Genomic DNA, 13,550 nt, shown 5'->3' with positions numbered 1-13,550 from the left:
ACCATCTCTAAATCAATCCCTAAAAACACATTAGGATTCATGATAATGATTAATGACTGCAGATCGTCGAAGAGATAAGCGCCAATGCGCACGACCTTCGATGGGTCAGCTCCATCAATGGGAACCTCGTGGATTTCTTCCTTCTGAGGATAGATCTTATGTATTGGTTTTGATTTATTTGCTTACCCTAATGTATATACTTTTATGTATACAAATTATTTTTAAATATGTGATTTCGAATATGTTATTTGATCCTCAGAATTTCAAAAATACACTTCTTCAAATCGAAGTGATTTTTAATATTGGAAGCACTATATATATATATATATATATATATATATATATATAGATATTATTTCATTCAGATTAAATATTTTAGTCTTGATTTTTATTCTTAAAAAGCTTTTAATGGAATATCATGACAAGATTCCAATCACTTCGTGAGGAGGGCTTCATGTCTCGCAGGTCGACTCCCATCTTGTCGAGCATGTCCCAAAAGATAAGGTCGATTGAGCTGCCTGTGTCGACGAGAACCTTCGTTGTTGACGAGAGAAGGTGATTGTTGCAGCTTGACTGCGGCGATAAGATCCCTCGCAGCCCGTTGGTCCCCGCGAATCGTCTGCGTCGTTCCATCTTTCCCAGGGAACTTAACGCATTGGTGATAGGTGGAGGGAATGGCTTTCATGGAGTGTAACCAAGGCGTTCCGAGGATTGCTGAACCACCCATTATGACGTTGAGGTGCGGGGTGTTCGTAACCTTCATCAATTCCCGTTGCGCTTGTCGTTTTGCTTCGAGGCAGAGTCGCAAATCATGTTGCTTGGGCTTACTAAGGTTGGCGCGCAAGTCTTCGGCTTTGGAGTTGATCTGCTCACGTAAATCTGCGGGCTGAGGTTGAAGGTGTAGAGAAGCTCCAGTGCGGGTAGTCTTTCTTGCTTTAGACTCGTCGAGGGACGTCCTGAGGTTTTGTAAGTCTGCGGGCTGAGGTTGAAGGTGTAGAGCAACTCCGGCGTGGGTAGTCTTTCTTGCTTTAGACTCGTCGAGGGACGTCATGAGGTCTGCCTCGTTCTTTTGTACCATTTTGGCCTTCCGCATCAGAAGTGTACGTAGATCCTTGGACTCCGTTTTTCTGCCCAATTTTTCGCGCAAGTCCGTTGGTACCGGCGGAATTTCGTCATCCGAGGAATCAGCCTGTCGGGGGAGTATCACTTCCACCCGTCGCCGGTTCTTAGGTGGTTCTTCATCAATTGATTCGCCTTCCAGGTTGAGATTGTTTACCGTAGCTTTCTCTGGATTAGTTTGCTCTGGATTAGTTTGCTCTTCTCTCTGAGGGGCTTTTGCTTGAGACTTCTGAATCTTCTTCTCTTTGTTTTTGCTCCAACTCTTGTTGTTTTTCAGCTTTTGCGGAGATTCAATTTCCCGCTTTCGATGGATTTGAGGAAGTGTCCGTATAAGACTTTGCAATCCTTCGTATCATGTGATTTGACCTCATGATAGGAACACCATTTACTCGGCTCGACGGCGTTCGAGTTTGCTGGTTTGGGGGAGCTAGACTTTGGCTGGCTAGTATCTCGATTCCAATGATTCCATCCCTTCTCTCGCGCCATTGCGGCGGAACCCGATGGTTCTCAGTCATCTATAGCATTCATGTAGCCCTTCTTCTGGTTAGGCTTGCCACTTGTGGAATGTTGGTGCGGTTCTTGACGAGCGTCGTTCATCTGGGCTGGAGTCTGTTTTCTTGCAGCTTCTTTAGCCGCCTTTGCCCTAGTATCCTCCTCCATTCGAATGAAGTTATTGGATCGACCGATGGCATCAGGTACTGATCTCGTCGGGTGTCGGTAAAGGTCAGCCCGAAATGGTGACTTAATGTGGAGGGTGTTCATCAACGACTCCACGGCGATATGATCTGGTACGTCGACTTTCGAGACAATGGATTTGAACTTCTCCATAAAATCTCTCAAGCTCTGCCCGTTTGCGTGGTTGAGGTTCCAGAGATCCGTGGCGGTGGCTTCTTGTCGAGTAAACATGATGTAATTTTTGAGGAAAGCCGTCGAGAGGTCGTGAAAACTATCAACGGAGTTCTCCTGAAGACCGGTGAACTAGTTAAGAGCGATACCTTCTAGGGTTTCGACGAAAAGTTGACAAAAGCCGGCGTCTTTTTCCTCATCTGAGAGGTTCGCGGGTCGCATCGCGATATTGAAGGATGTGACGTGAGCAGAAGGGTCAGATACGCCGTCGAAGGTTGGAAGACGGAGCTTTTCCATCTTTCGGAGGCGGACCTTCGTTATCTTTTCGGTGAACGGTGTCCGGAGAGATTCTGCTAGGACTCGCTCGATCTGAGGGGCGGACGTGGTGACATGATGGATCTTGGAGTTTATATCCAGCACCGACTGTTTCAGCGCGGCGAGCTCGTTTATCGTCTGCGCATCAAGACCCACCGGGGTTTGGGCCACGTCATCATCGGCGACATCTTGGTTGGCAATCTGCGTTGGTGCTGCACCAGTCGCTCTCTCTGTGTTAAACAGATGTCTTCGGTACTGCACCGTCGAAGCTTCCACCTTCGCAGCGAGGGGGGCTAAGATCTTTGCAAGCGCTGCGATTTGCTCGGTCGCCGCTTTCTGGGATGCGTCTTGCTGCGCAAGGCGCGCCATGATAGTTTCTATTGAAGCGGGTTGGAGTGGTGTCGGAGTCACGGGGAAAGATGACGGCGTTACTTCAGCGGTCGATCTTCTCCAGAGGAAGAGCCGCCGTTACTCGTCGCCATCTTGTCGACGTTACTTTGCTAATGCCCCACGGTGGACGCCAACTGTTTGATCAGGAAACGGTACGGAACGAGAGAACGTTCGGTTTTATAAGTGGGTTTAAGCAAAGACGTCTTATTAATAGTCGGAAGAGCGTTTCGTCGGTTACAAGGAAAGGAATTGCGTGAAAGGAAATGTATCGGAGCCTCGAAGGCTTTACCGGAGAGATACAACAAGGCGAGATAACAAAGGTAAAACCCTAATCTAGCCGCCCAGTGGGTATCCGTGATTTTTGGATCCCCTTTACGTTGCCTTTCCTTCCCCTTTTATAGCTGACCTCACGCTCTTCCGTGACCTGGTTTGTGTCGTCTCTGTGGGCTTTAACTCGCTGGGCCGAGAAGCCCACGTTGTCTCGTGAAGTCTTTTCCTCGGGGTGTTTAGTCAAGAAGGCCATCGAGAGCTCTCTCATATTACGCCGAGAGATCGACCCTTCAAGCCGCCGCGTCGAGCCGATGCTCCGCTTCATGTGGGCCGGGCCGTCTGTTCTTCGGGCCTTGAGGGATGGTCGAATTTACCATCCACAGAGACAACCAAGAAGGACCTCCTCTAGCGATGTAAGATTGGTAACGTGGACCTGCAGTGACACAAGCTGCAATCTCGAGGGCTATCGAGTTAACTCCCTCCGAAACTAGCATCACTTGACAGTGATCAAATTGATGCAAGGATCGTAGCGTTTTTGATAAGAGGAGAGGTACATTCGGAAACAACATAGGGCGTTGATGGCTTCCAAAACCAGAGGAGAAGAGATTTCAAAAATTACCTTTTTGAAATGTAAATTGTGCATGTCTGTACATGAACATAACAGAGCGCACAATCCTGCTTCAAAGGTCGTGGGGGCAATATAGCACTCCTACTGTGGACCAATGGTATGCCAATATGACTTCGAGTAATCCAGGCTGCTCCACTCTTTTGCAAGGGATCTACCCAAGATGACGCTACATTACATTTAGTAATTCCAGGTGGGGGTTTTTGCCATTTATTTCTTGCCACAAGATTTTCAGATTGAGATGATGGACCATCTTCACTAGTAAGAGAGAGATTCGACCACATAGTTGCTTCCTCTGGAGCTTTTGAAAAGATAAATTCGTTATTCATCAACCGTTGTTCAAAGCAGAATGAATTGTGCGCTTTCCATATTTGCCAAAGGATCCAAGGAAAGGATAGATGAGCTTCATTCTCTTGTGGCAGTTTCTTGCTCACGGACATAAGATGATAGAAATTGAGCCACACCGAGTTGACAGAAAAACCACCAGACGGCAAGGGAAATCTGGATCTTCTCCATACTTTCTTAGCAACCTCACAATGGAACAGGACATGGCATATAGTCTCCTCTGCTGATCCACATCTTAAACAAGTCGTATCTAGAAGAATCCCCTGTGACTGTAATCTGCTTTTGACAGCTAACGCTCCCGATAGTGCTCGCCACATAAAGTGCTTAATCTTGGGTGACGTTTTGGTCTTCCATAGATCTTTTCAAAGTCTATTCTCTATCGGGGGAAGACCTGTAGAGGGAGGAAGCTGCATTTCCTGCAGGGTCTCAGCCAATTTATAGCCACTTTTAGAGTTGTAGCTTCCATTCCTTGAAAATCCCCACATCTTCTGGTCTTGATGATGAGATAAGTCAAATGGGGTCTGCAAAATATGTTCAACATCCTCTTCAGCTATCAGTTCTTGAATCCTTGGTTCATTCCAGCTTCCTACTCTCGAGTCAATCAGATCACTAACCGTCAGCCTGAGATCAACAATCGCATCCTCTCTATACATAGGAGGCCGAGCTCTTCCATTTAAGATCCAGTTATCTGACCACACCTTAATTAGTAGTCTCCCCCGAGCCAATCTTGTGATATAATCCTTGTGAAAGCAACTCCCTGCCATGAATAATGCTACGCCAAGCGTAGGATGGCCTTGTTCCTATTCTACAGTCCAGAAAGTCAGCTCTTGCGAAGTACCGTTGCTTCAGAATCCGAGCCACTAGTGATTCCGGATTAGACCAAATTCTCCAGGCCTTTTTTGCTTGTAGGGCTTGGTTAAACTTCTCAATATCCTTGAAACCAAGACCACCAAGCACTTTATCCTTACATAACTTTTGCCATGCCACCAACGGTATTTTCTTCTTATTATTTCCGAAACTCCACCAAAACTCCACCATAGCGCTAGTCAACTTAGCACACACATCCTCTGGCAACTTAAAACATGACATTGCATAAATAGGTAGTGCCAACGCCACAGATTTCAAAAGGATTTCCTTCCCGCCTTGGGACAGTGACTTCGAGAACCAGCCCCTCAACATCCCCTGAAGCTTTTCCTTAAGGAAATTCAGCATCTTTACTTTAGAGCCACTGAAGCACTCCGGTAATCCTGAGTAAGACCCTTCACCACCTTCTTGATCTATACCTAAGATACCTTTGACTTCCTGTTTCGCGTCATGAGGTACCTGAGAGCCAAAGATTATCGAAGACTTTTGCAAGTTAATCATCTGACCTGATGCATCTCCATACGCTTTTAGACATGACATAACATATGTTGCTTCCAAAGGTATTGGCTCTACATAAGAGGAGGCTGTCGTCTGCAAACAGAAGGTGATGTACTGACGGACAAGAGGCAGAGAGCTTAATACCGTGCAGTCTACCAGCTTCCTCAGACGCATTGAGACAAGAGACAAGAGCTTCGGCACATAAGATGAAAAGAAAAGGAGAGAGCGAATCTCCCTAACGCAATCCTAGCTCAGTTTTGATAAATCCATGGGAGTTTCCATTCAGCAGAACAGAGAATGAAACCGACGTAACACATGCCATTAACCATCTGATCCAAGTTCTTTCAAAACCCATCTTCTCAAGAATCACATCCAGAAAGTTCCACTCCACACGATCATAAGCCTTGGACATGTCTGTTTTGATCGCCATGCATTCTTCAGATACCTTCTGATTAGTTCGCAGCCCATGCACCATTTCGTGTGCAATGATAATATTGTCTGAGATAAGCCTCCCAGACACAAAGGCTCCCTGAGTCTCGGAGATGATGTTCGGCAAGATGGCCTTCAGCCGTTTGCTCAATATTTTCGAGATGATCTTATATTGAACTGAACACAAGCTGATGGGTCTAAGATCCTGCATTCTCGTTGGTTTAGTAATTTTTGGCAAAAGGCAGAGCTGAGTATGATTCCATCCATCTGGTATGATAGAGTTCTTGAAGAACTCACCAATTTCTTCTGTAAGCTTCGGGCCAACTATATGCCAGAATTTTTGATAGAAGATTCCAGCAGGTCCATCTTCTCCTGGAGCACTACTGCCTTTAACACTGAAGGCTGCCTTTCTGATCTCTTCCGCTAAAACCGGAGCCGACAACATCATATTCATTTCAGGAGTAACCCGCCCTTGAAACCCAGGGAACAGAGATTCCAAGTCAAGGGATTAGAACTCCTAAACAGGTCCCGGAAATACTCAGCAGCTATGTTACCTTTTGAACCCTCCGAGAAATGTTCTTGTCCTAACTCATCCAGGAGGATCAAGATACGAATTTGAAGTCTCTTCCCAACCACACAGTTGTGAAAAAAACTTTTTGTTTCTATCTCTAGGCCGCAACCATTCTTCTCTACATTTCTGTCTCCAATACACTTCTTCCTCTCTTAAAGCTTCAAACAAATCCAATTTCAACCTCTTCATCTGACTGTATGATGGATACCTTTTAGCTACTTCTTTCTCCAGAGTCTCCTTCAGTCTCGAAATTTTATTCCTAGAGTTGGTATCAGAGTATCGCTTCCATTTCATGATACTCTTTCTGCAGCGTCCTATGCGTTCCATCGTGTTGCTCTGATCAAACCCTTCTGGTCCCCAGCTATCTTTAATAAGCTCTTCAATACCCTCTTTATTCAAGTATCGTTTATCAAAGAAAAAATGACTACGCTTTCGATCATCACGTTCTAGAGGAAAGCATATCCTGATAGGACGGTGATCTGAAGCCCATAACTCGAAATATTCCATACTTGATCTTGGGAACAAGGAGAACCACTCACTATTACCAAAGCTACGATCAAGTCTACATTGCCCCCACACCCTTTCTCTCCAACCACCCCATGATAGACAGTTCCCAGTGTATCTCAGCTCGCGAATTTTGCAGTTTTCTGCCATATTGCGAAAATCCCAAAATGAGGACTCATGCCTTTCAGCCCCACCAACTTTCTCCTCCTTTGTCATTAGCTCATTGAAGTCACCAGCTAGTAGCCATGCTTCATCTCTCACCAAACCAATACTAGTTAAGCGTTCCCACACCTCCTACATTTTTGCTCTCACAGGAACCCCGTACACACATGTAAGAAAGAATTTAATCGACCCAAATGTAACCTCCATATCGATGATCCTCTTATCAGCTGAGAGAATCAACACCGAGTAGCTATCCTTCCACATTACAGCAAGCCCTCCACTCAGACCCACTGGCTCCACCGTAACTAACTGACTATAACCCAAACTTTGCTGCAATCCTCTCATGAACCAAGTTTCTGTTTCGTCTCCATAAGAAATAAGAAATCCAGGAAGAATTTTCTTCTAAACACCCGGAGTTGTTGTTCTGTCTCAGAGCTACCTACTCCTTGACAGTTCCAGCAAAATATGCTCATTGCGGCTGCAGCGGCTTCAATACAGAAGCCACCGAAGATTCTGTGTACTTTGGGGATTTGTTGTCCACGGCCGAAGCTGAAACACTCTGCTTCCTCTTCATACCATTTGCAGCCAACTGTTCTTGTCCCTTCAAGGTGGGTCCAAATGCAGAATTTCCTTTCTTGGGGTTTGCTTTCCTCTTCCATGAAGGAGGGCGGTTTCTTGGAGCTTTGCCCAAACTTAAGTTTCCGGAAGCACGCCCCTCCGAAGTGGGGCGAAGCTGAAAACCCGACGAAACGAAAGCAGGGGCAGACAGAGTATCAGGAGCATTAGCAGAGGATTCAGCTTCATCTTCAGTATTTCCGAGAAGCAGCTGGGGACCAACACGAAAACGCTTACTACTGTCTTCCTGATAGATGGACTTTTCAGTATAATGAAACACATGACCCTTGCCTTTATCAATCTCATTTGTAATCCTTATCAGTCGCAGGGAAGATTCTCTATTGTCCTCAATACCTTGTCTTACCCTTAAAATCCTTGCATTGCGCTCAGTCTCATCTGAGTGGGATATATAGAGCATAGCCATCTTCTGGTCCGCTCTGGAGAGTTCAGGAAACAAGGGAGGGAACCCTGGTGGAGCTGCCAGAGCCTCACCTCTAGACGGGTTGATCAACGCATGCATATTAGGGGTCTTTATGGGAGGTATCATAGAGCTCGTACTCCCACCACTAGCCTTTATCTGACCTTTTTTCAGTAAGGGACATCGTATTTTCTCATGCGTAAGCCTCAAACAGTGAAAACAACATTTATGGATCTTCTCGTAGTCGTATTCAATAGAAACTGTTCCACCTGATTTCACCGACAACTTCCTTGAGGCTTTAGCTGGATTATCCACATGAAAGGTAATCTTCGCCCTGATATACTCTTTAGTATGAGATACTTTTGGGTCATAGGTAATCACTTCTACTTTACCTATCTCTGAGGCAAGCTTATACATCATTTCCGATGTGAAGTGAATCTGCCGGATATTCCGGATACGAATCCAGATCTCCATTGTTCTCAGAAAGTCCTCATGAGGAGAAGCAGTCCATCTTTCAAGCGCCATCGCGCAATGGTTGTAAGACCAGGGCCGATCATTCAGAACAGTAACCAGATCTTCCTCTCTCTGGAACACAAACTTAAATCGGTCACGAGTCAGAGCTATACCTAGAACCCTTCCATAAACCCTCCACGCAGTGGGCATATAGTCGATCATACGAGACATGGATTGACAGTCTGGGTTGAGAAGGCGACCCAGCATACTGGTTTCATTAGCATCAAGGACTGTAAACTGAGGACTCTCTGGAAGCACTAGCGGTTCCTCATCTTCAATCGACATAGCACCAATCGCTTTGTGTAGAAAATCAGCCATTATGGCGGCAGAGCAACCAAGGTATGCGGCGGAGCTTGGGAGCAGGGTTAAGACTTTGTGAAGCAAATCGAGCGTGATAATCGTGAAATTACCAGTAATAAGGAAAAATTCTGATACGATTTTTTGTGAAATCATGACGAGAAGGAAAGATTGGCAATCAAGATGAAAAATTATGGAAATTTCCGGAAGGAAAAGGAAATAGTGATAATAAAGGAGTTTTGAGAATTTTTAGAATATGAAGGATACAATAAGTACCCTAAAATAAGACCGTAGCAAAAGGGCCGGTAATTAGATTCCCCCAACCGAGAGAAAGAAAGAATAATCCAAAAAGGAAAGACCCAGACCTGTACTAAATGACCGGAAATCGTCTTACTTGAGAGAAAAGAATTTCTTATCTAGTGGCTAGAAAGCCTAGGAGATATACTTTCTCTTGCAAGGCAATTTTTTTGAGTCAGTGTTGATGTGTATATCATTTGTATATTAAAGGAGAAACATTGTAATAAATGCCTCCATACTATAATAGACAGGTGACATCCTCACAACGATTTGAGAATGAGCACGTTGAACTGTCACGTGTAGAGAACTTTTCAGCCAAACTCTACATAAATGTATTCACACTATGTACTTTACGTTTTGTTTTTAAATATAAAACTCACATGTAAGGCTCCAACTCACACTATCCATATTTTTCGATTCGAATCAAAACTGATAATGAATCGAAAGTCCAGTTATACATATATTATTTACGAATAAGCTTGGAAAAATATTTGTAATTTTTTTATTCGATTTGCTATCTGTTTTGATTTGAACCGAAATATCTGGATATCCGTAACACTACGAAGCAAATCAAATACTAAAATGCAATATCTGTAAAAAATGAAGCAAATCAAAAATACTAATATTTTTAGGAACATATATCTGATTCGATCCGTTATATGCATATATACATATATTTAAAGAATTATATATATCTATATATTATAGTTTATATAATTTTTACAATATTTTTATGTATTAAATTTATTATATTAGGTTTTAGAATTTTAAATTTTAAATGATACTTTACTTTTGTAAAGAAATATTATTATTCTATATTATTTTTAGATTTTTCATTTTTTTAAATAAAATATTTTATTAAAAGAATTATATATATATATATATATATTATAGTTTATATAATTTTTGCAATACTTTTATGTATTAAATTTATTATATTAGGTATTAGAATTTTAAAAGTTAAATGATAATTTAATTTTGTAAAGAAATATTATTATTCAATATTGTTTTTAGATTTTTAGATTTTTCATTTTTTAAATAAAATATTTTTTTTACGGATCAAATGGGATATCCATGAAAATTTTAAAATTTTCCGGATATCTGATACATCGAATAACCGGGTGGCTACTGATCGAATCGACACTAACACCTCCAAATACTTGGATATTCAATCCGTGTCCACTCCTATTTACGGATACAATTTGATTTTCTTTAGAAGAAAGAAAATTCACTAATGTCTAGGCTTATTTTATTTTTAATTAATTTTATAAGAATTTTATCTTTCATGTATTACTTTGAATAAAAATGTCATTTAATATTTATTAACAATATCTTTATATATTTACCAACCACTTTTATATATTTTACATACACATACATGGTGATATTGATGTGAACACTTATATAACTAAATATTCACCACAACTGACATATCTTATTCTCTTGGAAGTTGAAATATTTTTTTAACTCTTATTTCACTATCGACCAAATTGTAGTTAAATGATTTGTCTTAATAATTTTATTTTCCTTTTCTTTAACTATTATATGTTTAGAAGTTATAATATGTAATCATTGGTTCCACATCAGAACTATCTAAAATTTATATAACCTGAAATAAAAAAATAATAATAATTTTTGGTTATCGCCGGAAAAAAACAAAAACATCAACAATTTGAACCGAACAAACCAAAATAAATATTGATTTAGAATTATAACTATATTTTAGGAGATTAAAAACAAAAAAAAAATAACCTAAAACCGAACAAATATCCTGATTAAACATATTTAATGTCTCCTAATTAAAAAATAACAAAACTAATAATCGCATCCCGCGCAATACACAGATTATTACCTAGTATATATATATATAAACAAGCAGCGCCGGTCCATACCCATTAAGAGCCCCACTCAAAACTGGGCTTCAGATGTTTAAAAAGATTTTTTTTTTAATAATAAACAATAGCTTAAATAAAAAAATGAACAAGTTGCCGATTTTGGATTAGCTGAGCTTCTCAAGACAACTAAACTCATGTCTCCACTCGCGTCATGGGAACTTTTGGGTAAACAGCTTTGGACTGTTTGCTTGTAGGGCACGTTTCCACCCTGTTTTGTATGTCTTTTAACATTTTCTTTTGGATAAACAGCCTCTGTGTTCGAAAGCAGCTCAAGATGGAGATTACAGCCAGTTTGCAAATCCACGTCTAGAGAGAAACTACAATCAACAAGAGATAGCTAGAATGGCTTTTTGTGCAGCTGCAGCCATCAGACACTCAACAAGAAGACGCCCTAAGATGAGCCAGGTAACTTGTTAATTAATTCTTTTTGTTATCAAACACAATCTTGATGATAAGTGTGACATGCTTTTGAATCTTGGAATTGGAACATGTGAAGATTGTACGAGCACTAGAGGGAGATACGTCAATAGAGGATCTAAGCAAAGGAGGAAGAGCTCGGGGTATGGCACGAGCTCGTACAACAAAACACTTTAACTTCAAAAATTTAAGTTACTTTTCACGATCAAAACAAGGTCCAGAAATCAATACTATTGTTTCATTAAAGAAATTTTGTGAAAAGATGGTTCTTATATATCGATTGTTAGGGTTACAAGTACGTCGGACGGCGTTAACAACTTGGATGTTTTTTGTTTTCCTTCTTTGAAATCAACGAATTGGAGACTCGAAAAATCACAAACACAGCATGATCTCAACCTTTGTAATCGATAAAGAAGAAGTTGACGGAGTTAAATTTATTGTTTTACTTTTTTTATTCCTTAGACAATTTAATTTCTTATTCTTTATTTCTAAGTATTAAATATGAGTTGGCAAGTTACTATTGGTTAGACCATCTCCAATGGTTTACTCTACTTTTTCCTCTAAAATAGAGTAACTCTATAATAGAGTTAAATTTTACTCCAATAGTACTCTATTTTAGAGTGAAAAATAGAATGATGAACAAAAAATAAAAAAAATTACTCTATATATAGAGTAAAAAATAGGTTTACACTATTATAGAGTAGAAAATAGAGTATCATTGAAACATTTTTACTCTAAATTTTATTTTAGAGCAGAAAATAGAGTGGGGTTGGAGATGCCCTTAGGTGAACCTAAAAGTTCACTCATAGGAGGTGAATCTAGAGGTTCGCTTTTAGAGGGTAAACCAAGAAAAACTCATTTTATAATAAAGGTAGGATTTATCTAGAACTACGACAACAATCTCTATTTGAAATATGAAGTTTCTTCTAAAATTTCCCTGAGTATAATTTATCTAGAACTATCTTTTATTTAACTACTAAGGCTCCGAACGGGAAAAACGAATCAAGCGTTGCGGATCTAGTGGATCAACCGTTGCGGATCTAGTGGATCAAACGTTGCGGATCTAGCGGATCAAAGTGTATCGAGCGAAACAAGAGTGGATCTAGCGGTACGAATGTAGATCAAAGGGTTCGAAATTTTTGTTTGAATGATAAAAAGGGATAAAAAATGGTTCAAATTACTGTATGAATATCTATAATAAATTTGTAAAAGAATAAAATTTTTATTTAATGGAATTACAAAATTGATTATTTCAAAAAACTACTAAATACAAATTTTTTTTAAAAAAAAAACATAACACAAATTTAAATACAACATGGGTAAAAAAAACTACAGAATATTTTTATTAGCTCATAATACATTTGCAATGTGTTCACTGATATTCACCATTAAATTTCATCAGTGATATTTGGATAATTTAAATTCTTTGGATAAAAAGTATTCTAGTAATTTATTCTTTTAGGAATTTCAATGTATAAATAGTATTTTACGATTATTTGATTATTTTCGGTTTGTTTCGGTTCATCTTTTTAGTTCCAGATGAATGTGATCAGACCTAGTAACTCATAACAGATCAATAAATAGGCGAAGAACAAACATGACGGTCATAATTTTCAAAACTCTTGGTTACAACTTTCAAATATTTTAAGACTTAAATTATCGTATATAAAGATTTAAATTAATCGATAGTTTAATCACCAGTGAAAACAAATGATTATCTTAAAACAATAATATTAAAAATATAAAAAGTTAGAAAGTGGTTCAACCCGCTCCAAATAGCTAGTAACTCTAATGTGCAAACTGGTTCTTGTATTTTCTTCTTAAGAGTTCGACCACTTTTACTATAACGTATCAAATCACTATTTTTATTAAGAACTGCTTTTAAATCACGCTGATTGTGCCCCTCAATGTGTTTGTACCGATGTGACTAAAACGATTTACACTTGAGTGTTTTTTCTTCAAAACCGATTTATCCATTTAATATGTAGACGTACACTTTACTCAAAACAATCTCACGCCGCCTTTAATATCCACAAAATCATACTGATTAGCATACAAACATAAACATTATTTACATATCTATACATATAAGGCAAACCTTTCCCTTCAATCTAAAGCCTTCATCGAGATAAAAAATTTATATCTCATGATCAACTTAAT

At 39.9% G+C, this 13,550-nt stretch overlaps 1 protein-coding gene across 1 annotated transcript; it reads right to left on the bottom strand.

Annotated features, from left to right (window-relative positions):
* Nucleotides 1-7,407: 7,407 nt before the first annotated feature.
* LOC106338429 lies at nt 7,408-8,802 on the bottom strand. Its single transcript, XM_013777409.1, has one exon. It carries the CDS (start codon nt 8,800-8,802, stop codon nt 7,408-7,410), a length of 1,395 nt encoding a protein of 464 aa, XP_013632863.1.
* Between the last annotated feature and the right edge of the window lie 4,748 nt (nt 8,803-13,550).

Source organism: Brassica oleracea, chromosome C4, assembly GCF_000695525.1.
Source record: "Brassica oleracea var. oleracea cultivar TO1000 chromosome C4, BOL, whole genome shotgun sequence".
Lineage (NCBI taxonomy): Eukaryota > Viridiplantae > Streptophyta > Magnoliopsida > Brassicales > Brassicaceae > Brassica > Brassica oleracea.
This window is presented reverse-complemented; position numbering and strand designations above follow the sequence as displayed.

What these genes read in the sequence shown, in the direction of transcription:
- LOC106338429 (XM_013777409.1), bottom strand. Translation starts at nt 8,802, where the DNA reads ATGGCTGATTTTCTACACAAAGCGATTGGTGCTATGTCGATTGAAGAT.